This window comes from Peromyscus eremicus, chromosome 7, assembly GCF_949786415.1.
Source record: "Peromyscus eremicus chromosome 7, PerEre_H2_v1, whole genome shotgun sequence".
Lineage (NCBI taxonomy): Eukaryota > Metazoa > Chordata > Mammalia > Rodentia > Cricetidae > Peromyscus > Peromyscus eremicus.
Genome location: NC_081422.1, coordinates 84861668 through 84885096, shown reverse-complemented (window position 1 = coordinate 84885096; position 23429 = coordinate 84861668). Strand labels below are relative to the sequence as shown.

The following is a 23429-nucleotide window of genomic DNA, read 5'->3' as shown; positions in this document are numbered from 1 at the left end:
AATGACAGAACTAAACTTTCAGAGTGTAATCAGCACCATTGTTACAGGACTCATTTTCGGGGTGTAACAGGTATAGGAATTGCTAAGTGCTTCGCGTGCAGAATTGTATTAAATGCTCAATGCAGGTAGGTTTTTTCCCTCACTTTGTAAGTGAGGTGACTGAGTCAGGAGGTAATACAGCATATCCTGAGTTACATAACCTCTGGGACACGGATGAGACCCCAGCCCAGGCAGCTAGAGTCTCAAGTTCAAGGGTGCTTCCTCCACATCATTTGTGGTTGCTTTGTTCATAGCTGTTGGGAGCTGTTCTGAAGGTGTGTTATATTCTTCTCGTGTGCATTTAGGAAGTTGTGTGCATTCTTTCCTGCTTTGCAGAACTTCATTAGCTAATAGATAAAGGCATTATTGCTTCCCTTCATGAAGGACACTTAGGACCTTTCTAGTCTCCTTAGTTACAAACACCATGGTATACATTCCTTGTGCCCAGGCAAGAGTTTCTCCAGGATGTAGAAGAGAAAGGAGATTCCTGATGTGAAAGAAGTGCATGTCTTCAACACCACCAGATTTGATTTCCAAAGTTCCTAAGATTTGTGTAAAGTTCCTAAGCATATCCATTATGTCAGAAGTGTAGCTAGAGTTTTTCTCTCCAGCTCCCACCACCAAGTCCCGCCAGTCTCAGAGCCCACTTATAAAATAAACACACAGACTCTTACATTATTTAAACTGCTTGGCCATTAGCTCAGGCCTGTTATTGTCTAGCTCTTACTCTTATATTTAGCCCATTTCTATTAATCTTTACTTTGCCACATGGCTCATGGCTTACTGGTACCTTACATCTTCCTTGTCCTGATGGCGGCTGGCAGTGTCTCTCTCTCAGCCTTCCACTTCCCAGAATTCTTTTCCTTGTCCCGCCTATACTTCCTGCCTAGCCAATGGCCAATCAGTGATTTATTTACTGACCAATCAGCAACACACTTGACATACAGACCATCCCACAGCACTTCCCCTTTTCTTTTCTTAAAAAGGAAGGTTTTAACTTTAACATAGTAAAATTACATATAACAAAACAATTATCAAGCAAGAATTACAGATACAATATTAAAGAAGAGATCCTATCTATCTTATATTTGTAAGTTTAAGGTTTTATATCTAACTTATCTTTTATTATAACTAAGGAAAATTGTAAGTATCTAGTCTTTAACCACATCAAAGACCTCAGAAGGATATACTACTACCTGAGAAATGGAGAAGGATATAAGCAACTTTTAGGAGTCTTGTAGGGTAGACAGAGACAGCTGGCAGCCTGGACAGTCATTCAAAGTTCTCTTGTAAAGTTGGGGCATCTGTCTTCAGCCCACAGGCCTAGAGTCTCTTATTCACTTTTCTCTGTGTCCTGTAGAATGTCTGGCAGTTTTCTCTGCAAAGCAGGAACCTGAAGGACCATTTTGTCAAGCAAAGTTCAGTGGTCACCTTTGTATGGGTCCTGCATGTCCAGTTGATCAGACAGTCCAGGCAAGAACAGTTTCTTGCCCAAATGGCTATTTTTGTCAAGGTGAAGATAAACTCCGTATGGAGTGTCTTCGATGCCCATCCTCCTCTCTGAAGTAAATCGGTGCTGTCAGGAGCAGACATGTCTCACTGTCCAGAAAGTCTAAATTTTTAAAACATTTTAAATGCCATATTCTGTAGGTCTTTGAAGTGTTTGAAGACTACCTATCTATCTGAAATATAACTATGTATACCTAGATACTTAACTAACATGGCTACAAATATGATTATCATAGATGACTAATTATTAATCTATTTTTTAATTATCCATTATAATTTTAAATGAGTTACATAAACATAATACCTCAAACAAGAATAGAAATATATATACAGTATAACAAAATTAAGTTTAAATTTGTATCAATAAACTAAAATCTATAGCAATGTAAAACATTTTAAACAAGTTGTTACTCTTTAAAAGTAGGTTCATTAATCTACCCTTTCATCCTATCATATCTAAACTATCCCCCTTTTTGTTTTAGAAAGAGATTGTATTTATAATCAACCTGATTTAAATAAAAATATTGTTTTTTCTCTGTCCCACACCAGAGGGCTCTTCTGATTTGGGACACAAGAATCTCTTAACCATTTTTTTTTTTTTTTTTTTTTTGAGCAATATGTCTGGGTTTAGAGGGGGAGTGAGCCAATTCCATCTCTAAAGCCAGCTTGGTATATTTGGGAATTTGGGCGTAGCTTCTCTTACTACTTCCTGCTGGAGGGGGGCGCTGTATCTTATGGGGACACGAAGAAAATTTTAGGATCATGGAGTAGTCCATGAGGCTGTATCGTCTGAGCCAGTTGCCTTGAAACCATTCTGGATGTTGAATCATCTGGGCCATGGTGTCACTGGAGACCTTTCAGGGGGTCTTGGCTGGTCAAACCTGATGTATCTTAATCTGGAACAAATCCATAGTCTCTGGCTTTCTGTGGAAACAAGAGCAGAGACTCTTTTCCAAAGCAACATATCCTTATATCCAAATTTTGAAGTCAAGGTACCTTTAAAATATACATTTTGGCATAACTCAACAGCTTTTACAATCAAATGTTTTTCTGCAGTTACGAATATCAAAGAGAACATAATCCAGATTCTCTGTGTGGTAGTCATCTTTACGTGGCTTATTTTTTATACTACCTTTACTGTCTCTTTAAAGACTTTATTTTTTAAAACTATGTATTTGTTTCTATAACTCTATATATCACTTTTTTTGTCTCTTTCAAGCCTACGTATCTTTTACATACATTGTAAACTATTACATCTGAATCTGTCTTATTGTGAATCTCTTGCCTTAAACTGCAGCAGCTGTGGCTGCTGGCTCCGCCCACCTCAGCTTCCCAACATGGCTACGTTTACCGCCAGCTCTGGGAGCTATCGTGGGTCTATGCTTTTATCCAAGCAGCGTGTAGCCCAGAAACTTCTTTTTTTTTGTTTTGTACTAGCAAAGGCTAAATCCACCACATAGCTTAATGTGTTACTTGCAGAGGCCTCATTCCTACCATACTGCAGGTCGAGAGTGCACACTAGGAACCCGCCAGTAGCTCAAACCGGCAGCTGCCGCTCATTTGAGAGAGACAATTAGGAAGCTGTTTTTAGTTCCGTTTTAGAATCTTTTTTCTAAGTTTTTAGGTGGAAACTCTTGCCACCACGTTGGACGCCATTTGTAGCTAGAGTTTTTCTCTCCAGCTCCCACCACCAAGTCCCGCCAGTCTCAGAGCCCACTTATAAAATAAACACACAGACTCTTACATTATTTAAACTGCTTGGCCATTAGCTCAGGCCTGTTATTGTCTAGCTCTTACTCTTATATTTAGCCCATTTCTATTAATCTTTACTTTGCCACATGGCTCATGGCTTACTGGTACCTTACATCTTCCTTGTCCTGATGGCGGCTGGCAGTGTCTCTCTCTCAGCCTTCCACTTCCCAGAATTCTTTTCTTTGTCCCGCCTATACTTCCTGCCTAGCCAATGGCCAATCAGTGATTTATTTACTGACCAATCAGCAACACACTTGACATACAGACCATCCCACAGCAAGAAGCTTTGTACTAGATTCCAATCCTGTCTCAACTAATCACAGACTTAGCAGCAACTTTGCTGTCATAGAGTTCATAGGTCAGAAGGCAACGTAAGATCTTACTGGATTGAAGTCACAGTTTAATCAAGGACTGGGCTCCTTTGTGGATCTTCTGGGGAGCAGTTCATTTTCATCATTAAAAATGTTGGTAGATACAGTTCCTGGTAGATATAAAGTGAGACCCTGTTTCCTAGCCTCAGAGACCACCTGTATTCCATGGCTCCTGGCCCCTTCCATCTGTGAAGTGTCAGCAGCTCATCCGGCCCCTGCACACACACCCTTCTCCCCTGCCTCTTCTGTTGTCCTTTTCCTCTGATCTGTTCTTCCTTTCCCTTTTCCTCTTTGAAGGGTTCATGTGGATACCAGGTCTTTTGGTAACTCAGACAGTCTCTTTGTCTTAATTCTGTAACCTTAGTACCATCGGCCACCATCTTCTTGTATATAATCACAGATTTCAGGAGTAGGATGTTGACGTCTGTGGGGCCATATCCTTTCCACCAAAGCCTTGATTGATGCTCGTACCCAACATCTTACAAATACCTTCTTCATTGTCTTTTCACCTTTTTTTTTTTTTTTTGTCAGAGCTGAGGACCGAACCCAGGGCCTTGCGCTTGCTAGGCAAGCGCTCTACCACTGAGCTAAATCCCCAACCCCGTCTTTTCACCTTTTAAAATGATGCCTTGTGGACAGGTGTGGCAGTACACACCTGTGATCCCAGCTACTTGGAAGGCTGAGACAGAGCCTAGGTATTTGAGGCTAGGCTGGTAAACATAGCAAGATACTTTTTTTTATTAAAACAATACCTTTTGAAGCTTGAAGTTGTTCTGGATGTATGAAGACACAGACATATACAACGACATAGCCACATAGATGAATCTTTTTTTCATTTTCTTTCTTCTTTCTGAGACAGTGTCTTTCTCACTACACCCAAACTTGCCTTGAACTTACAATCCTCCCTCTTCAGCCTCCTGAACACTGAGATCGGTGGTGTACACCACTCTGTCCCACTTAAGTCAGTCTTGATTGGTGGTGGTGCTTGTATTTTCTTCTGGTTTTACCTGCAGAGTTTTAACCCACCCGAGAGTGATTTGTCCCTGTACGCAATGGAGAGTAGCTCTCATTTGACCTTTTCCATGTAGACAGCCAGTTGTCCTAGCTCATTGAGAAGCTTGTTATGTGCTTGATGGTCTGAAATGTCTCCTATTTCACTGCACCCTTTGCCAAGACCATGCCATTTCTACTGTCCCTCTTGTTTTTCCACAGTGAGTTCGATATCTACGGGTTTAGGACTGTCCCTGATGATGATGAGGAAGAGAAGTTGGTCGCCAAGGTCCGAGCATTAGACCTGAAGACTCTGTACCTCACAGAAAACCAGGAAGTTTCCACTGGGGTCAAGTGGGAAAACTATTTTGCAAGCACAATGAACAGGGAGATGGTATGCTCTCCGGAGCTGAAAAACCTGATCCGAGCAGGCATTCCCCATGAGCACCGCTCCAAGGTGTGGAAGTGGTGTGTCGACCGTCATACCAGGAAGTTCAAGGACAGCATGGAGCCCGGCTACTTCCAGACCTTGCTCCAGAAGGCACTAGAGAAACAGAACCCTGCCTCCAAGCAGATTGAGCTGGACCTGCTGCGGACTCTGCCCAACAACAAACATTACTCCAGCCCCACATCGGAGGGCATCCAGAAGCTGCGCAGTGTCCTGCTTGCCTTCTCTTGGCGAAATCCGGATATTGGCTACTGCCAAGGCCTCAACAGGTGGGTGTCTGACCACTCTCGTCTGTGGTTTAGAAAAACCTCAGGGCACCGGGCACTACCTGGCAGCTCCCTCTCCTCCCGGCTAAGAAAAGCCTGTATTCTTGGGGAAAGGATCCCGGGATAAGAGCTAGTTTTCATGATGCAGTCCTCTAGTTCTGTAGCAGGCTTTCTTGTCGGACTATGTCTGGATCGCCAGCCCACAAATAATGACCTGAAGGCTTATTATTAATTATGAAAATTCGGCCTTTAGCTAGGCTTGTCCCCAGCTAGCTCTTATAACTCAAATTAACTTGTTTCTATTAATCTACGATCTGCCATGTGGCTAGGTTACCTCTGCTCTGTACCGTATGTCCGACTTCTTCAGAGCTTTATTGGCATCTCTCTGGTGTAATCCATGTGCCTAGAGTCCTCCTCCTCTTCCTCTCTCTGCCCAGAAGTCCCGCCTATCTCTCCTGCCTAGCTACTGGCCTTTATATCTCTCTAGAGTAACTCAGGCAGATTCTGCCTCAGATAGCCTGAGGACTACAGAAGCTGCTGGGATGTGGCTCAGTGGCGATGTGTGTTCTTGGCACAGTGAGACCCTGGTCCCGTCCCAGCACCAGGCTAGGTAAGCACAGAAGTCAGGCTCACTGGAAGCATCTTAGAGTCTCGTTTTTTTTCCTTCCTTTTCTCTTCACACTTCAATTTTAATCATTAGGAATCTGATTGCATTATTTGATAATTGATGGAGTAAAAGCTTGTGTCATATGATTGTACAGGATCCTGAACTTTTTTTTCTGCTAATTAATACTCAGCCCTTCAAAGACCTAAACTTGCTTGCCTTTTTATATATATATTAGTTTTTTTTCTTACACAGTGCATCCTGACCACTGTCATCCCCAGTGTTCTCCCAACCCCCTCCCATCCCTGTCTGCTCCCCTCCTCCCCACAAATCTCTCACATTCATGCCTATTTGTTTTGCTTTGTAGCCTCTGAATAGAGTCTCTTACAGGTCTTGAATATTTTCCTTGCTTCCATAAGCAAACAAAGGGACTCTCACCTTTTATTAATAATCCAGGCTGTCGTCCTGAGCTGTGTGTTAGGCCAGGACAAGGCTTTGGGGGTACCAAGGTCTGCTGCCCATCAATCTCCTCTCAGCACCAGACACTGGGTGCTGGGACGACTTCTTACCGTAATGTCATCATATCCTCCTTCATCTCTCTCTGCTCTCTGCTGTCACTGCAGCTCACAGTCCTTCCCAAGCTTGTCAGAACACGGTGACACATCCTTTAATCCCAGCACTTGGGAGGCAGAAGTAAGTAGGTCTCTGTGAGTTTGAGGCCAGCCTGGTCTATATAGCAAGTTCTAGGCCAGTAAAGGCTACATAGTGAGACCCTGCCTCAAAAAGGAAGGGGGAAATAAAAGATAAAATAAGAATGAAGATCTTTGTGTGTACTTGAGCAATTCTCCCATAAGCAGAGCGTGTGTGGGAGTTTCAAATGCTGGTTTTCAGTCTGGCTGCTCAGGGATTTTTGCTGCTGACCTCCAGGTAAGCTGTCTGTGTCTACACAAGTATATGGTTTAGAACCTGACCACCACTTACTTAAAACCCAGATGAAACCCAGTGGCTACCAGAAAACCATGACTTCTGTCAACAAGGACAGGGGAGTTCTCTCTGCCCTTGAGAAGTTAAAGAGGACTTCAGCTTCTCTTGGTCTCCAATTAAAAACTAAAACCTGCTGGGCTGCGGTGGCATATGCTTTTAATCCCAGCACTCGGGAGGCAGAGGCAGGCGGATCTCTGTGAGTTCGAGGCCAGCCTGGTCTACAGAGTGAGATCCAGGACAGGCTCCAAAGCTACACAGAGAAACCCTGTCTCGAAAAACAAAACAACAACAACGAAAAAAAAAAAAAAAACCAAAACCTGCCTAAAGCAGTCTTGGTTTTACTTAAAGCGACAGCTCACACTGTACCAAGTCTGAAACTTACTAGAAGCTGAAACCCTGAGGCCAGGGCTCCACAGTGAAGACTTGCCGGTGTTCTGTGAGCCAGTTCCGTGATTCTCGGGATACTGTAACCCTGCCTCATCTCCACTCCTGTCCTGTTAAAGCCTCTGAATTTTAATGGTGGGTGGGGGTAAATTTTTTCCTCAGAATACCCAGTACATGCCCCTGCCTTCTGAGAACCTAGTGTGAGAACACTAGGTCTTTCTGGATTTGTGCTCATCGTGATCAGCCTCAGTTGAATGATGTCCTGACAGTTCTGTTTTGGACTCTTTGGTGCCTCTCCTGGCATCCTGGGAGCTGTGCCTCTGGTTATGGTTTTGTGCTGTCAGGAACGTTCCCTGTGATTGTCCTCAGTTGTCACTCCCCTCCCCCCACTCTCCATCCCTTTTAGGAAAACAGGGGTCCTCCCTTTGCCTACCTACCCAGGTCCTATTTTTTAATTTGAGATTTGCTGATTTCTTTCAGTTTTACAAAGAAAAAGGAAAGAGCAAATTCTGAGCAGGGCCATTTTTTCCTGTAAGTGGCGCATATAGACTTTGGGGCAGAAGTTCTTGGATTTCAGCTCAGTGGAGAGGAACTTTCCCTCAACTCTGCCCGTGTCTGGTGATGGAACTCAGGACCTCACCTGTCAGAACGAGCACTCTGCCTCCGAGTACAGCCACATCCCCCACCCTTGGGTTGTGATATGGACATTGGACCCAAGCCTGAGACGTACTAGGCAAATGCTGGACCACTGAGCTGCATCCCCAGCACCCTCTCTTCACACACCTTTATTTTAAATTTTGAGACAGGGTCTTGCCAGCTTGCCCAGACATGAGCCTCAGTTTGTGATTCCTTCTGCTGTAGCCTGCTCAGAAACTGGGATTAGTCATGTTTTACCAACAACCTCTGCATTATGACCGTGTACAAATGGTTGGAGTCAGGTTTCTTTCCATTATGAATGGCAAAGCAGTTGGTATGTGTGAGCTCCTTTCCTGCCCTGTGTGCCCACCTCATGCAGTTCCAAAGGCCCCTCCTGGGGACTCTGTGCAACCCATTTCCCCCTCCAGAAAGGCAGCTGGATAGCGGGTGAAATCAGGTTCTTAAACTACCTCATACTCTGTTACATTCACATTACTTTTTAGACATAAAAGGATTAATCAAAACATTTTAAGCAATGAACTCAAAGAATTAGCTGCATTAGCAAAATATTAGAGTGAAACGCTTGTTTGTAAGCCTTGCCTTTAACGGCTGAGCCGCCTCTGCACCCCAAGTGAAACATTCTTTAAACAAGGCTCATGGGTCACAGGGAGGCAATTTCATTGGGAAGTAATTTCAACTTTGAACAAACACCAAATGATGGGATCAGAGGAAGGTGGCTTTTCTCTTCAAGTTGTAGAGGATTCGTCACTTACTGAGAAATAATCATTTATCCTTCATTAGAGAAGTGGAAACCGCAGTGGCCCTTAGAGAATATGGTGAAGGCAGGAACAGGAGCCCACGCTGACCTTGTTCCTGTCTGCCCACAGGTTGGTGGCGGTGGCCCTCCTTTACCTGGAACAGGAAGACGCTTTCTGGTGTCTCGTTACCATTGTGGAAGTCTTCATGCCTCGAGACTATTACACAAAGACTCTGTTGGGATCCCAGGTACTTTTAAAATACTGTGCCTTGGTCACTGGTTTATAGGGCTCCAGTGTCATCTGAGTCAACCCTGTGGGGGCAGCTTGTGTCCATGACTGCAGCAGCTGATCTCTGTGAGTGGACTAGGTCAGCTCCTTCAGCTCCCTGAGCACCTCAGAGAGACAGCCCTCCCTGGCAGTCTGTCATAGGCCAAAGATGCGCAGGGAGTTGGGGGAGCTTCTGGTCTGTTAGGTCGGTTCTTCCAGGATTCGGGGACCAGGCTGGAGGAGATGTGGGAGGACAAAGGGCAGCTGAGGAGGCTGGGGGAGCCTCCAGCCCGGGGAAGGAACCAGAGTTGGTGGGAGGAGTCTCAGCTGTTAAAGGTACCAGAGGAGCAGCTTCCTTGGTGCCCTACCCTGCCATTCCCTAGTTTCTGGGAACAAACAATAAGTCTTAAAGAACTGCAGAAGGATTGGCAGTAACCTCCTCCATCAGAGGATCTGGTACACGTTCCATTTCACACCCGGATCCTGACATCAGGGGCCAGAGCAGGGTGACATGGACTGGAAGAGGCCAGATCATCTGTCTCCACCTGATCTTGCCCAGGACATGGACAACAAGGGGATGAGGTAACGGTCTCAGTCAGGTGGGATTTGAAAACTCGGTGGCTAGTGCTTTGCATATTCACAGCACCTGAAAACAGCCCCGCAAGCTTGAATTTAGAGCCTCGGATGCCCCAGGGTTTCAGAAGAGACAAAGTGAAGCCTCGATGTCCTGACCACTCTGGGTGGGGTGTCATCAGGTACTTTTTACCCTGATGTTGGTGCCAGTTTCTTGTCTCGGGTGTCCACCACACACTCATTTCTCTTCATTATCTCTGAGAAGTATGTATAAGGCTGCTCTGAAAGTGAGTATGCCATCGGTCCCAGTGCTGGTCTTGCCGGAACCCAGAGCCCCAAGCCCGCTGCCTGCTGCTGCTGTGGCCCAACTGCTGGCCAGGTTTCCCTTTCCTGCCATCCTTGAAGGGCATGTTGTGTGCCAGGACCTCACCCAGGCATTGCAGACACCGATGAATGACATGCTTATCCCATGTCCTCCAGTGCTCAGTGGAGGAGGGTAAAACAGAGGCCTCAGCAAGCATTTCCTGGCAGCCTGCTCCCTGCCCAGCCCTCTGCCAACCCCTGGACAGCCTCAAGTGAGGCACAGTGTGCCATCCAGTTGGAAGAAGAGATGTGTACACATATTTTTCTCCCACTTCAAAGGCAGATGGATGTCCTGTCCTTGCAGACGTCTTCAGCTGTCCCCCCACCCCCCAGATAGACTAAATCCTATGTCATCACTTGGTCTCACGCTCAGATACCCATCTCTCTTGCTGGCCCTAGGCAACTAACTAGCCCTAGTTCAGTGTGTTTGACATTCCTTTTCTCCCAAGCCAAATGGGGACAATAAGGTTGGTACATGGTATGACTTGAGAGTGTAGCTGGGAGTCTAAGGCCAGGCTCACTAAATACCAGTTCCCTCTTCTGGTCAAACAGTAGCTGCTGCAGGTGCTGACATTTCTTTGGGTGGTACTGGACATCCTAAGATGACAGAGCTGTGGCCTGGATGGTACCACTGATTAGCTGGAGGAGAGGCAGGCAGGCAAGGGTTAATCCAGCTAGGTAATAGCCATCCCAGGGGTGGGAGGAATGCAGGGCAGCAGTGTGGGAGGGAGGGTGTATGCTGGAACTGACCTGGAACTTTCTAGATGAGCAGGGGATGTGTTCTGGTAGAGGACTCCATAAACAGAACCGGTGCCCTGTGGTTAGAGGATGAACTGTATCCAGCAGCTTTGTGAGTGGGTGGGAACTGTCCACTAACCCATGGTGCTAGCCCAGATGGAGCAGAAAGGAGAGCAAGGGCAGGTTGTGTGAGCAGGCATGCCAGGCTTGCTGTGGACCTGGGGAGGCAGCTGTGGTTGAGAGGCAGGAAGAGCCTGGGGGCAAGGTAGCCAGGACAGCAGAGAAAGCGGGAAACGCTAGGGCAGCCTAACCCCCAGAGTGCCCACCACTCTGGGGGTTAGGCTGTGCAAGACCAGGTGGAGACAGATGATCTGACCTCTTCCAGTTCATGTTACCCAACTCTGGCCCCTGATGTCAGGATCCAGGTGTACAGAAAGTGTATGATCTGACTGTCAAGGAGGGCGCTTCTGAGGGCAGGGGAGCAATGCTTCCTGGTGAATGGACACCAGCCCCAGCTTGACCTCTTAGGCAACTTGTGGGATAGTTTGAGAGCTTTTGAAATGGTTTTCAGGATAGAACATCTAACCCGAGTTTGACAGGGGAAGTAGATACGGGTGAACGCTGAGGTGGGCTCTGCAGCTTTTTATGTGCACTTTGGTTTTTTTAAAGTATTCCAGAAAATTACATTCATTTTAGCAGTTTATACCTTTGATTTTGTCTTTGCAGCTGGCCTAGAACTCCAGCTCCTCCTGCCCTAGCCTCCCAAATGTAAGTAGTATAGATGTCCACCACCTTGCCTGCTAGTTTTTAGCTTTGCCTTTAAAAAGTTAAATTCAAATAGAAGTTCCTACTTGAACCTGTTTAACTGTGTTTTCCAAAACAAATAACAACACATTTTTATTGTTAAAGCCATAACAATATTAAAAAAAAAAAAAACAAACAGAACTTCCAACAAATAGTTGCCATTTTAAAAGTTTTGGATTGTCCTTTAGAATAACATTTTTAAAGTGTTAACATTTGATTAGACTGTAGCTGTGTTAGTATTCCAGGAATCCCAGGAATGTTCTCACCTAGTGTCCTAATTGACAGGAGTTGTCCTAGGTAGGATTTCTATTGCTGTGATGAAACACCATGACCAAAGCAACTTGAGGAGGAAAGGCTTTATTTATTTGACTTACATCACAGGATGTAGGGCAGGAACCTGGAGGCAGGAGCTGATGCAGAAGCCGTGGAGGAATGCCACTTACTACTGGCTTGCTCTTCATGGCTTGTTCACCCTGCTTTTCTGTAGAACCCAGGACCACTAGCCCAGGGAAGGCACAACCCACGAGGGGCTGGGCCATCCCTCATCAATCACTAATTGAGAAAATGCTCTACACCAGCAGTTCTGAACCTGTGTGTCTCTACCCCTTTGGGGGGGTTCAATGAACCTTTCACAGGGGTCACCTAAGACCACCTGGAAACGTAGATATTTACATTGTGGTTCATAACAGTAGCAAAATTCTAGTTATGAAGTAGCAACAAAAATAATTTTAGGGTTGGGTGTACCCCACAACTGCATTAAAGAGTTGAAGCATCAGGAAGATTGAGAACTACTACTCTACAGATTTGCCTGCAGCCTGATCTTACAGAGGCATTTTCTCAATCAAGGTTCCTTCCTTTCAGATGCCTTTAGCTTGTTTCAAGTTGACATAAAACTATTACACAGGGGCTTTGCAGATTAGTCCAGGATGCCCTCCCGGGTAGGACTGTTCTCCACAGTGGCTATCCAGTCGATTTCCCCGTCAGCTACTCAGAGAGGATGACCTACTCCATGGTCTCAGCGTGAGCGGACCAGAGCCTTCCTCCTCTACAGGCTGGCTTTGTACCTCTGCAGCCTTGTTCCTCGCAATTGTACCACTCATCGTAGGGGTCTCCCTAAAAGGGACACCCACTGGTTCTCATCTTCCCTATGCTCTGGTCTCAGAGGCCACATCTCTGCACTCTCCCTGCCAGGCTCAGAAGTGGGGTGTTCTGAGCACCTTTTCTCACCTCTCACTCAAAGGGGAGTTACCTTTAGCAGTTACCTTCAGGGAGTTTTGGGGTCCGTGCACCCTCCTCTGTTTTCATCCATTTGTCCAGGGCTCTCAGCCATCCAGTCTGGCGTTTCTGTTGTAGCGGGAAGGATGGACCTAGAGAGCAGGCCTCACTATTGGCCATCCTGCTGAGAGCCTTGAGATGCTTCTCCTCTCTTCCCTGCTGTTTGCAGACTCTGTGGAGAAACTGGTTTCGTAGATTTTTTTTCCTGTGTCAAATAAAATTGATTGGACTGTAACCAGATGGCCCTGAGTCCCACTTAGCATTGTTCTGTGAAGCTTGTTTCTGTTATACACACACACACACACACACAGACACACACACACACACACACACACACACACACACACACACACACACACAAAATGTTTATGTGAGGGTCACACACAGAGCAGGGAAAAGCCCCTTGGTGTGGCCCCTCAACCCTCTTCCTAGAAGCCTGATCCCTGCCCACAGTTACGCTAATCCATTTGTCTAGCTGCCCTACTCATCTCTTCCATCCTCTAGGTCATCCTGGAACCTTATTCAGCCTTCTGCCCAGCACTGACTGGTTGCCTGACCTAACATGCAGTGGCTTCCGCCACCTGTGGCTTGCCTGTCTTATAAAACTTTACACATCTCTTTTAATGTTCACAAACTGTCTTCCAGAGTACATGGCTGTTTAGAACTTCTTTGTAGGTGGGTGGACCCAGCTAGTACCTGGAGTCCTCTGACTCTAGTGTTCTCTCTCCCCACCCTGCCCTGTTAAGCATATTCATTGTGTGGATGTGGGTAGTAATGTTATATTTCTGTTCAGCGGCTCACCTTTCCTTATGCACCTGCCCAGGGCTGCCTGTATTTGTGCGAGTACTAGCAAGCTGATACCAGCCTGCTTTCCCATAGATGTTGAGTCCAGAAGCTGCTTTTAGGCTACAGACTATTCACTTTTAGGCTACAGACTATTCACTTTTAGGCTACAGACTATTCACTTTTAGGCTACAGACTATTCACTTTTAGGCTACAGACTATTCACTTTTAGGCTACAGACTATTCACTTTTAGGCTACAGACTATTCACTTCTGCCCATCCCCTGATGAAAGTTCTACTTAGGGGCCCTGAAGCGTTTGAGGTCAGCTGCCCCCGGGCCACGGAGCAGCCTGGCTCTGTGAGTGTCCCACATGTACATCTGAAACAGCTGTGTTGCTGCATGTCCCCATGGGCTCCACCCTCCGTTCTCAGGTGGAACAGCTGTTCTGCACCGCAGACCCCAGACCTCTCTCACTTTGTTCCCTCTCCAGGTGGACCAGCGGGTGTTCAGAGACCTCATGAGTGAAAAGCTGCCTCGATTGCACACCCACTTTGAACAGTACAAAGTGGACTACACCCTCATCACCTTCAACTGGTTTCTGGTGGTATTCGTGGACAGTGTCGTCAGCGACGTCCTTTTTAAAATATGGGACTCTTTCCTTTATGAGGGACCAAAGGTGAGTGCACTCTTTCCAGATACACATGCTTGACAGACTGACATACACATAGCCGAGTGGCTGGTTCACCTGGAACTTGTAGAGTTACCTCAGTGTGATATGCTCCTGCAGGCCTTGGGGAACAGCAGTTACCTGCTCATCCATCAAAAACCTCAGTGTGAAGCTGAGCACAGTAGCTCACAGGGACATCCTGTCTCAGAATAACTAGCAAAGCGCTTGGTAGCTTAGTGATTCAGCACTCGCTTTGCTCCTGTGAGACCTCTGGGTTCAGTCCCTACCCTTCTCCTACCCCCACATGCCACACCACAATACACCAAAAATGGATAAATAAGTGGCTGGTGGGACAACACAACAATCCTCCAGCCTAAGTTTAATTCTTCGAATTACAGGGTGACAGGAGAGAACCAACTTCCCCAAGTTTTCCTGAAGCTCTACACACAAGCGTATGACCACACATGTACACACATCAAACAAAACATTTTAATTAAGTAAAAATAAGAACAAAACATAAAAAGGATATATAGTAGGAAAACAGTCTCTCTCCTCCCAATATCCTCTTGTTTTCTCCTCAGTTTATACATTCTATCGTGTTTCTTAAGCCGATCTAAAGTATGCTGTTTTACTGTATCTTGGAGTTAGTTCTGTAGCAGCACATACAGGACCTGTGCTGTAACCTGATGGCATCTTCTTATATAAGGAGTCAGAAATGAGCATAGCAGTCCCTGATGGTGGCTGCTTTGCATGTTTCCAGTCTCTTCCCACTTTAGAACAAGCTGTACCCAGCTCTCCTGTGACTTCCATCTTTCCACACGTATGCACATGCACTGTAGATTTAGCCTAGAATTGCAGGATCAAAGGTTAGTTCACCAGTAGTGTTGGGGTAACACCAGATTGCCCCTCAAACGGTCCTTGTGAGGGCTAGGCCCTGGTGGTACACGCCTTTAATCCCAGCATTCAGGAGGCAGAGGCAGGTGGGTCTCTGTGAGTTTGAGGCCAGCCTGATCTACAGAGTGAGTTCCTGGATAGCCAGAGCTACACAGAGAAACCCTGTCTCAAACAAACAAAGCTGTAAGAGTTTACACTCCCACAGCAGTTGAGTATATATATTATCCCATATGTAGATTCAGTATCCAGCATAGGGTATTGCCACTTTTATAGTCTTAATGTATCATTAATACAAAGAATTCTCAACTAAGATCATCAACACTGTTTATGTTGGGCTGTACATGAGTATGTAAAGAGAATCATGAACAATTTGACCCTGTAAATACTGCTTTCTAAATATGGTACAGTGTAGGCTGGCTCAGGCCATTTAGGGCTCTTAGATGTGGAAAAGCAGTTTGTTCCAAAGCTGCCTCAACTTGTAAGATCACCAGGAGTTCATTCCCCCAGCCTTGCCCAGAGCACCCAAAAAAAAATCACCAAAATCAACTGATTATTTCACTGAAATGAAAAGTTGCTCAGACCCCTGCTCATTAGCCAAGACTGTGCTTGTCTCAGGAGTTGCAGCTTCACATTTTCAGTCAAAAAAAAAAAGCCTGGGTTTTGATCTTATGTGAAACTGCTTCTGAGGTCAGTATTCCTTGTTGAATACAAAGGTTAGCCAAATGTGAAAGGATTCCACAAGTATCCTCACTTCTTAGGAACGTTTCTGGTTTGGACCGAACTATTGGAAACCACAAGTATTTGTTTTTCTGTACCAAAGGTCCTTGTCCAGTCCTGGAAGTCACCCATCAATTCAGGTGTCTGCCCAAGGGCAGGGCCTTCAGGATACTTCTCCAGCCAGCCCCCAGCTCCAGAGTCCCAGCCTCATGCCTGGACTCCTGCCTAGCCACAGTGTGTTTTCAATTACAGTTTCCCTGGCTTTCCCATAGGTTATTTTCCGTTTTGCCCTGGCACTTTTCAAATACAAAGAAGAGGAGATCCTGAAATTGCAAGATTCCATGTCCATATTCAAGTATCTCCGTTACTTCACTCGGACTATCCTTGATGCCAGGTGAGTTGCCAGGAGTCCTCAGACGCAGAGCTGTCCAGGGTGCCATCTGCGGGAGGGACATTCCTTTATAGAGAGAGAAATGGGAAGGGCTATGGCCTTCCAGTCATTTGAGGAGACAGAGATGAGTATGGTTTTGTTCTTTATTCAATAAATAAAATCTAGGAACTGAAAGCAGTGTTCCATGCCTAAAGCATTTCTGTTTCTGTGATAGTGCAGAACCTGTACAGGAGGGATGGTAGATAAAAATAGCCCTGAACTTGACGGCTCTCAGTGGGAAGAAGCCAGTCTGGAAGAGAACAAGGCTAGGAGGAAGTAGCAGGAATTGTGCTTGACAGAGATTCTTCCGGGCACAGGTGTGGGAACCAGTGTATTTAGAGACAGTGGGAGGGGACCACTCAGCTTGTGCCAGGGTACTGGGGCTCAAGGCTACAGCCTAGCCTGGCTCCTGTGGATTATGCTCAGGACTTGGAGCTTCATTCTAAACATTGGGAAGTCACTGAAGGCATTGGGGCAGAACTGGCCACTAGGAGAGTAGACAGTGACTGTCAGAAAGATCCAGGAAAGAAAGGTGGTAGCCAGAGAGAGGTGTCCTGAGAGTTGGAGAAAGTGGGACAGATTGAAGAGATCTGAGATTTTGAACTTGGAAGAACCCTAAGTTTCCAGCTTGAATAGCTGGAATATTCATGAATCTTTACACACACACACACACACAGACGCACACACACACACAGACGCACACAGACACACACACACACACACACACACACACACGCGCGCACACACACACACAGAGACACACACACACACACACACACACACACACACACACACACACACGCCTCAAGCCACATAATTATTTCCTGTCTGGGCTGCCGTTTTTCCCTTGGCCACAGTTGGTGGTTGCTCTGGCTCTGGCAGCTGGCGTGGACGTTGGCAGTGGCAGTGGTTGGCAGAAGCCATGCCAGGCCTCTGGGAGGTCGTCTCTGTTTTTTAGGATCTTATGCTTGAGGCGTATGCTTTCAAGATAGTTTTAGGCTTAGTCCTAACACTAAAAATAACTTGATTTGTGCCTAGTGAGAAGGGGTATCTGAGAGAGTTTGCTGAGAAAGATTGATGAAAAGTTTAGAATAAGGATTTTGTTCATCTCGCAATGGTCAAGATTAAAAATGACTGAATGAATTCCCACATGACAGCTGACACTGTGTTGAGAGCATTTTGGTTCAGAGACAGACTCCGCCTCACCCTGACAGTCTTAAGGGGAATGTCAGGGCTGCCTGGAGATAAACCCCCTCCTCTACTTCACCATAGGAAAGAGCTGGGCACTCCCATCTTGCCCGATCCTACAGCGCCACCTTGTGAATGGCACTTGAAACAGTTTCCCCTTTGCTCTACAAAGTCAAGGTCACTAGATAAGAGCTCCCGATTTGTGCATCAGTGCCACCAGCCCCTGCTCCTGCACCTCCCCACCCCCAGGGAGGTTGCTGAAGCTGCAGGTGCCTTGGCCCCACCTCCACTCTGGAGTTCCAGTGCTTTAAGGAGCTGCCCATGCTAGTGGTCTGAGGAGAGGCAGTTCTGCGGAGTTGATAGGTCTTACAAAGAGGGAGGGACGGGGGCTTCCATAGCCAGGTACGCTCAGGAGACTTTGGATGATGCAAGACTGAACTGGTTGGTGTCTGTGGCAGGACTTCTGGGGGTCCTGAGAGGCTGAGCATCCAAGGGCAAATACCTGCGTTCCCTTGTGCTGCAGCCGGGGCCTGTCACAGTCGGCTCTTTCCAGCTAGAGGAAACCTTTTCCACTTTTGATGGTAAAGAATGAGTTTTCTGGTCTACGGGCCTGTGCCTCACGGAAGAGAAAGGACAGTGGTGGGCTCCTGGTTCCCAGTCTCAGTGATGTGCCCCAGCTAGATCACAAAGCTGGGCCTGAAACAACACCTGGGCACAGTCAGGCCTGCCTTAACCTCTGGTGCTTGCCCGTCCTAGACCGTGTGGGGAACCTGGCCTGTGAAGAGAGCCGGCCAGGCTAGCCTTTTTGCTCCCTTGCAAGAGAAGCTGTTTAAATATAAAAAGGAGAAATCCTGGCCGCTTGCATATCCTGTGTACATCTATGCTAAACGTAGCCCTGCCTGACACTGGCCCTGAAGAATCATACTCGTGGATACCTGCTGCCACCAAGCGAGCACCAAGTTATTAACGCCTATGTGTGGGAACCATACGGGGAGACACCTCTGATGTTCCCAGTGTGCAGATGAAGAATCAGGTCAAAAAGGGTTCTGAGCTTAGGGTTTTCCCCTTAGCCACTGAACCTTCTTGCCGCTCTGCATAAGATAGGCCTGGGTTGGGGCTAGAGAGATGGCTCAGAGGTTAAGCTCTTCCGGAGATCCTGAGTTCAATTCCCAGCAACCACATGGTGGCTCGCAACCATCTGTAATGAGAACTGGTGCCCTCTTCTGGCCTGCAGGCATACATGCAAACAGAACACTGTATGCATAATAAATAAATAAATAAATAAATAAATAAATAAATAAATAAATAAATAAATAAATAAATAAATCTTTAAAAAAAGATAGGCCTGGACTCCCACGGTGACATTCCCCCGTCAGACTCTCAGCATGGCACATTTCTCTTGCTCCCTTTCCTGGTCTCCAGGCAGTGTTCTGAGCACTCCCCTGACCTTGCTGATGCTTGCCTCTGCCCTTTGTCCCACCAGGAAGCTGATCAGCATCTCCTTTGGGGATCTGAACCCCTTCCCCCTGCGCCAGATTCGGAACCGGAGAACCTACCACTTGGAGAAGGTCCGGCTGGAGCTGACAGAGCTGGAGGCCATCCGAGAGGATTTCCTGCGTGAGCGGGACACTAGCCCTGACAAAGGCGAGCTGGTCAGCGATGAGGAGGAGGACACTTGAATGAACCCCCACCCTAGGATGCTGCTCTTCTTGCCTTCATAACCAAAAGTAGCAAAGGGGTTAACTCCAGGCATGTTTCTGCTCATTCAGCTGCCAAAATGTAACATCTGTGGCCTCTGGCTGTCTGCTAAGCAGATGTCCAAAACTAAGCTGTACCTTCTCACCTCCCATTTGGGGGCAGAGGTCCGATGGCTTTACAGCCATTTCCATGTCATGGCATTCAGTCACATGCATCACAGTCATGCTTGCTACCCGATTGGTGACTCCCCAATTGACCGTTTCCAAGGGCCTGTTTACAGCATCTGCCAATCGTGTGAGTGTTTCACCCTACAAAAACTGCTGTGCTTCACATCTCCCCAGGCTCTTTTTATTCAAGGACAGCACTGTGGAGGAATGCACACAGGGCTTCAGCAAGGCTGCTTCCAGGGGCAAAAGGTCATCATAAGAAGAGGGGTCTCTTGCCGGGGAGTTGATGTCGAACGCCCTCAGCACTTGGGAGGCAGAGGCAGGCGGAGCTCTGTGAGTTCGAGGCCAGCCTGGTCTACAGAGTGAGTTCCAGGACAGGCTCCAAAGCTACACAGAAAAACCCTGTCTCAAAAAACCAAAAAAAAAAAAAAAAAAAAAGAGGGTCCTTTTAAAAAAAGCAAGCACAACTCTTATTCAGAACCATCCTTCCTAGAGAGCCTGGGAGCCCTCTGCTGGTGGCTTCACACTGCCAGCCACAGCCCCTTCCGGACTAGCCTTTGCCCTCATACATGGCCTTTCAGACTTTAGCACTCACCCTGTCCTGCTGCCAGCCCCCACACTTCTTATTGCCAGCGATTTTGCCAGTTGCTCTGTCCCGGCTTGCAGGGAGCCTGGCACACCTCCAAGAGCTGCTGTGGAAAGCTCTTGTCGTTGGGAGGTGACTTGGAGATGCCATTCTCCAAGTGTGGCCGGATTGGGCTTCCAAATGAGCCTTGCAGTAGGCCCGCCCCTGCATGAAGAAACATGGAAACATGTGGCAGTGCTGTGGCTTGTGGGCTCCTGGGTGGCAGTGGCCAGGGTTCTGATAGCTCTTGTGCCCAGAGGTTGGGTGGGGAATGAGGCTAACTGCCAGCTTCCTAGATCTGGAAGCACCTTTGCTTGAGGACAAGAGTGATGAGCTCTCCCAGTCTTTATCATCCTTGTCCTCATCAGGGAGCTGGGGTCACTGTGGCCTCTGGGGACTCTGGGGACTTGGAACACTTCCTTCTTAAAGCCCAAAGAGGGTCTGAACAAGGGAGGTTATTTTTGTTCAGTCCTAAGCATCCCTGATGAGTGACTGTCATGAGAAAACATTTTCTAACAGTATTATCGGAACCCAAGGGAAACAGCCTTAAGCGGACTATCTTACACTACCTGGAAAAAGATCGGAAACAATCCTTAGCTAGTATAAACACACTCAGACTAAGAATTGGAGCAAGGCAGTTGTGAGAAGTGCTTTTTCCATGACCGGTTTTCCTGTTTTTGCTATCCGCTTTCTAGCACTTGAATGGCTGAGTCAGTTTTTCAGCATCTAGACTGTGCTCAACTTCTCTAAAAGTTGCTTCATTTATTACCGTGTAAAAGGAGCTGGTCTCTGTATTTAGCCAATAACCTTTGTCTCTTTTCAGGTATAAAAAATGTCAGCATTGTATCTTTAGGATGGTGGTTTAAGGCACGGCTTCTTCAGGAAGCTGTCTGAGCTGGACAGTGGTCTCACTACTGTTCTCAGGGCCTCCCTGAAACCAAATGCCAGAAAAATCCCCACCCCCTGTGAAATGACGGCTGTCAGCCTTGGGGACAGCTGCTAAGGAGGTGCAGTAGGATGGGGCTGGAGCCCCATGGCTCAGTTCCAGTTGCCTTGATTTCAGTCGCCACGTCAGTTCCCCACTGGAAGATGCCAGTCAGTCCAAATATGAATTTGGCATAAATGCTCTTTTAGCACTGGGCTGCTTTTGTCCTGTGTGCCCAGTAGAGGCATCTTAAAAGTATCTGGTAATGCTGGGGACATGGCTCAGTGGTAGAACGTGTGCCTGGCATGTGAGGCTCTGGGTTCCATCTCAGCAATGCAAAGAAAAAAGAAAAATCCCTAGCATGCTGTCCTGCCATTCCCTGAGAGGCAGCATTAGTTTCCCAGTTAGCGTCAGTGGTCAGGTAAAGTCACAAGAGAACTCAGGAAATGTACACCTGCGGGCTCTCCTCCCTGGAATAAAGGATTCCGTGTCCACGGAGCTGAGAAGGCATAGTTGCCTTCTCTCCAGTTTGGGGGCAGAATGAAGCAGGCTCCTCCCCAGGCATAACTCCAGAGATTTGAGCCATCACCTCTGTCTTTACCCTCCAGTGCCCCTGAGGTTCCAGACTTATACTGGCCACCATGGCAGGCACCCCTAATGTCAGGGGCCGCCTCATGCAGCTGCTCTTCTTTTGAACCTTTACCCAGCATGCAACCCGTGGCTCCTGCCTGGTGATCCTTGTGGGCTGAGAAACCCAAAGCATAGCCTCCAGCATGTGGGTCCACATGCACATGCCATGGTGGGGGCGGGGACGGGGGTTACCCCGCCCTCAGTGCCCCATCTGATGGGACTTACCAATATTTCAACTGTTAATACTTTTATATTTTCACTACATTTTATATTTTTTATAGACTTATTTTATTAAGGTTTTTCTAGATTCTGTACGACTTTTATATAACAAGTTCTATTTTGTGTGCACAACTCCCTTGTATGTATTTATATCAACCTGAGCCTTCCAAATCACAGTTCCCTCCTGTTCTGCCTTCTCCCCTTAGCCTTGGCCATCCCTCACTTCTGCTCACCCAGATAGCCTCTGGTGCTGCGTGTAGCCATGCTGACAGCTGAACAGTAGCTGGTCGCTGTTTACGTCTCTGGCGTTAGCTATGTTGTGTTGATACAGGAAGTACTCTAGGTAGCACCCAGTCAGGTTTTGTTATCTGGGACTGCACACGCCCCTCTCACTCTGTACAGTGCTTTCTTCCTGACCTCTTGGTCGGCCTGTTCAGGGAAGTCCTTGAAGATAGAGGCTGGATGCATGCCCAGTGTGTGAGGTTCTTCCCCTGTGGGCAACTGGAAGACTTGAGGGCACACTACCAGTGACCGTCCTTATGTATCACAGCAGCTTTTATGCTGATCTTTGAGTTCAATGTTAGACTTGTAAAGGGAGAAATAAACTAATTTGTATTACATTCTGTCTTGAAAGGTAGTTGTAGTCATTTGGGGTGGAGGCCTCTGCATGGTCTTGAAGCGTGGGGTGTGCATTATAGGGGTGGGGTGCTATTCATTCTGCCAGCCTGCTGATTCTTATGTCCCTGCCCTTGGTTCCATTGGGATAGGAGGGACAGGATGCCCTTCTCAACACTGATAGACCTGAGTGCCAGAACCGAACTATGGGCAAGGGCTGAGGGCAGAGGTTGGAGTCATAGTGAGATGCTGCCTGTGTTTGGAGCAGTCCTTACTACCCCACCCCCCACCCCTTGGGAGACAGGTACCCTCTCGCACCAGCTGTGCGTGCCCAGCCTGAGTCATGGTTTGTTTACCTCCTGTCTGGGCAGACAGCTCAGGCCCAGCTGACGCTAGGGACTCCCCCAGCCATCTCTGGAAAAACACAAGAATGATTAGGACCAAATGTCTTTCCATGAAGTGGGGGAGGGGGCAGAGGGGGGCAGGACTCATCAATGTAGGCCTGGACCTGGTAAGCTGCTGCTCTTTAGGAGACATGGGTTTATTCAGTAAGGCTGGGGGGCTCCTGAGGTCCCACAGCACTATAGTAATGGCAGGGGTCAGGGACCCTAGGTCTCTACCACAGTGCCAACCCCTGCAGTGTATGGGTCTCTGTTCCCATCTTTGTGAGGAGTTGCCATGGGGAGTGGATTGGGCAAGGTTGTAGGAAGCCATCACTCAGACTGTGGGTCTCCAGGGCCTCTTTGGGCCCACAGGGCTGCTGCAGACATAGGCAGGAAGCAAACCCAATGCTTCTCCACCCTCAGCATGGTAGTGCTTGGATGCACACAGGCCACCAGTGACTTGCTTTCCTGAGTAACCTGGTAGACTGCCTAAATTTGGCCAAGTATAGGACTGCCTGGAGCCCAGCGTCTCCACTGGGCCTGTATCTCTAGTCACTCCCTCCACCGTGAACTTCTCACCTGCTCATGTTCAGGATGAGATGGTGGGAGAACAGGAAACCCAGAGCTAGACAAAAACCTTTACTCCTGAGAGCCACAGCCCCTGCTCCACCCCCCACCCCCACCCCACTCCCAGGTAGAGCAAGTCCTGGGACAGGCACAGCACTG

At 47.4% G+C, this 23429-nt stretch overlaps 1 protein-coding gene across 1 annotated transcript in view; it reads left to right on the top strand.

Annotated features, from left to right (window-relative positions):
- Tbc1d2b (TBC1 domain family member 2B) overlaps positions 1 to 22325 on the top strand; it is a 77975-nt gene extending 55650 nt beyond the window's left edge. The window contains exons 9-13 of the mRNA XM_059268361.1: positions 4884 to 5378; positions 8871 to 8988; positions 14036 to 14221; positions 16096 to 16217; positions 18925 to 22325. Coding sequence (XP_059124344.1) covers positions 4884 to 5378; positions 8871 to 8988; positions 14036 to 14221; positions 16096 to 16217; positions 18925 to 19120 — 1117 coding nt within the window. The 3' untranslated portion in view covers positions 19121 to 22325. The remainder of the gene's footprint in view (positions 1 to 4883; positions 5379 to 8870; positions 8989 to 14035; positions 14222 to 16095; positions 16218 to 18924) is intronic.
- The last annotated feature ends 1104 nt before the right edge of the window (positions 22326 to 23429 follow it).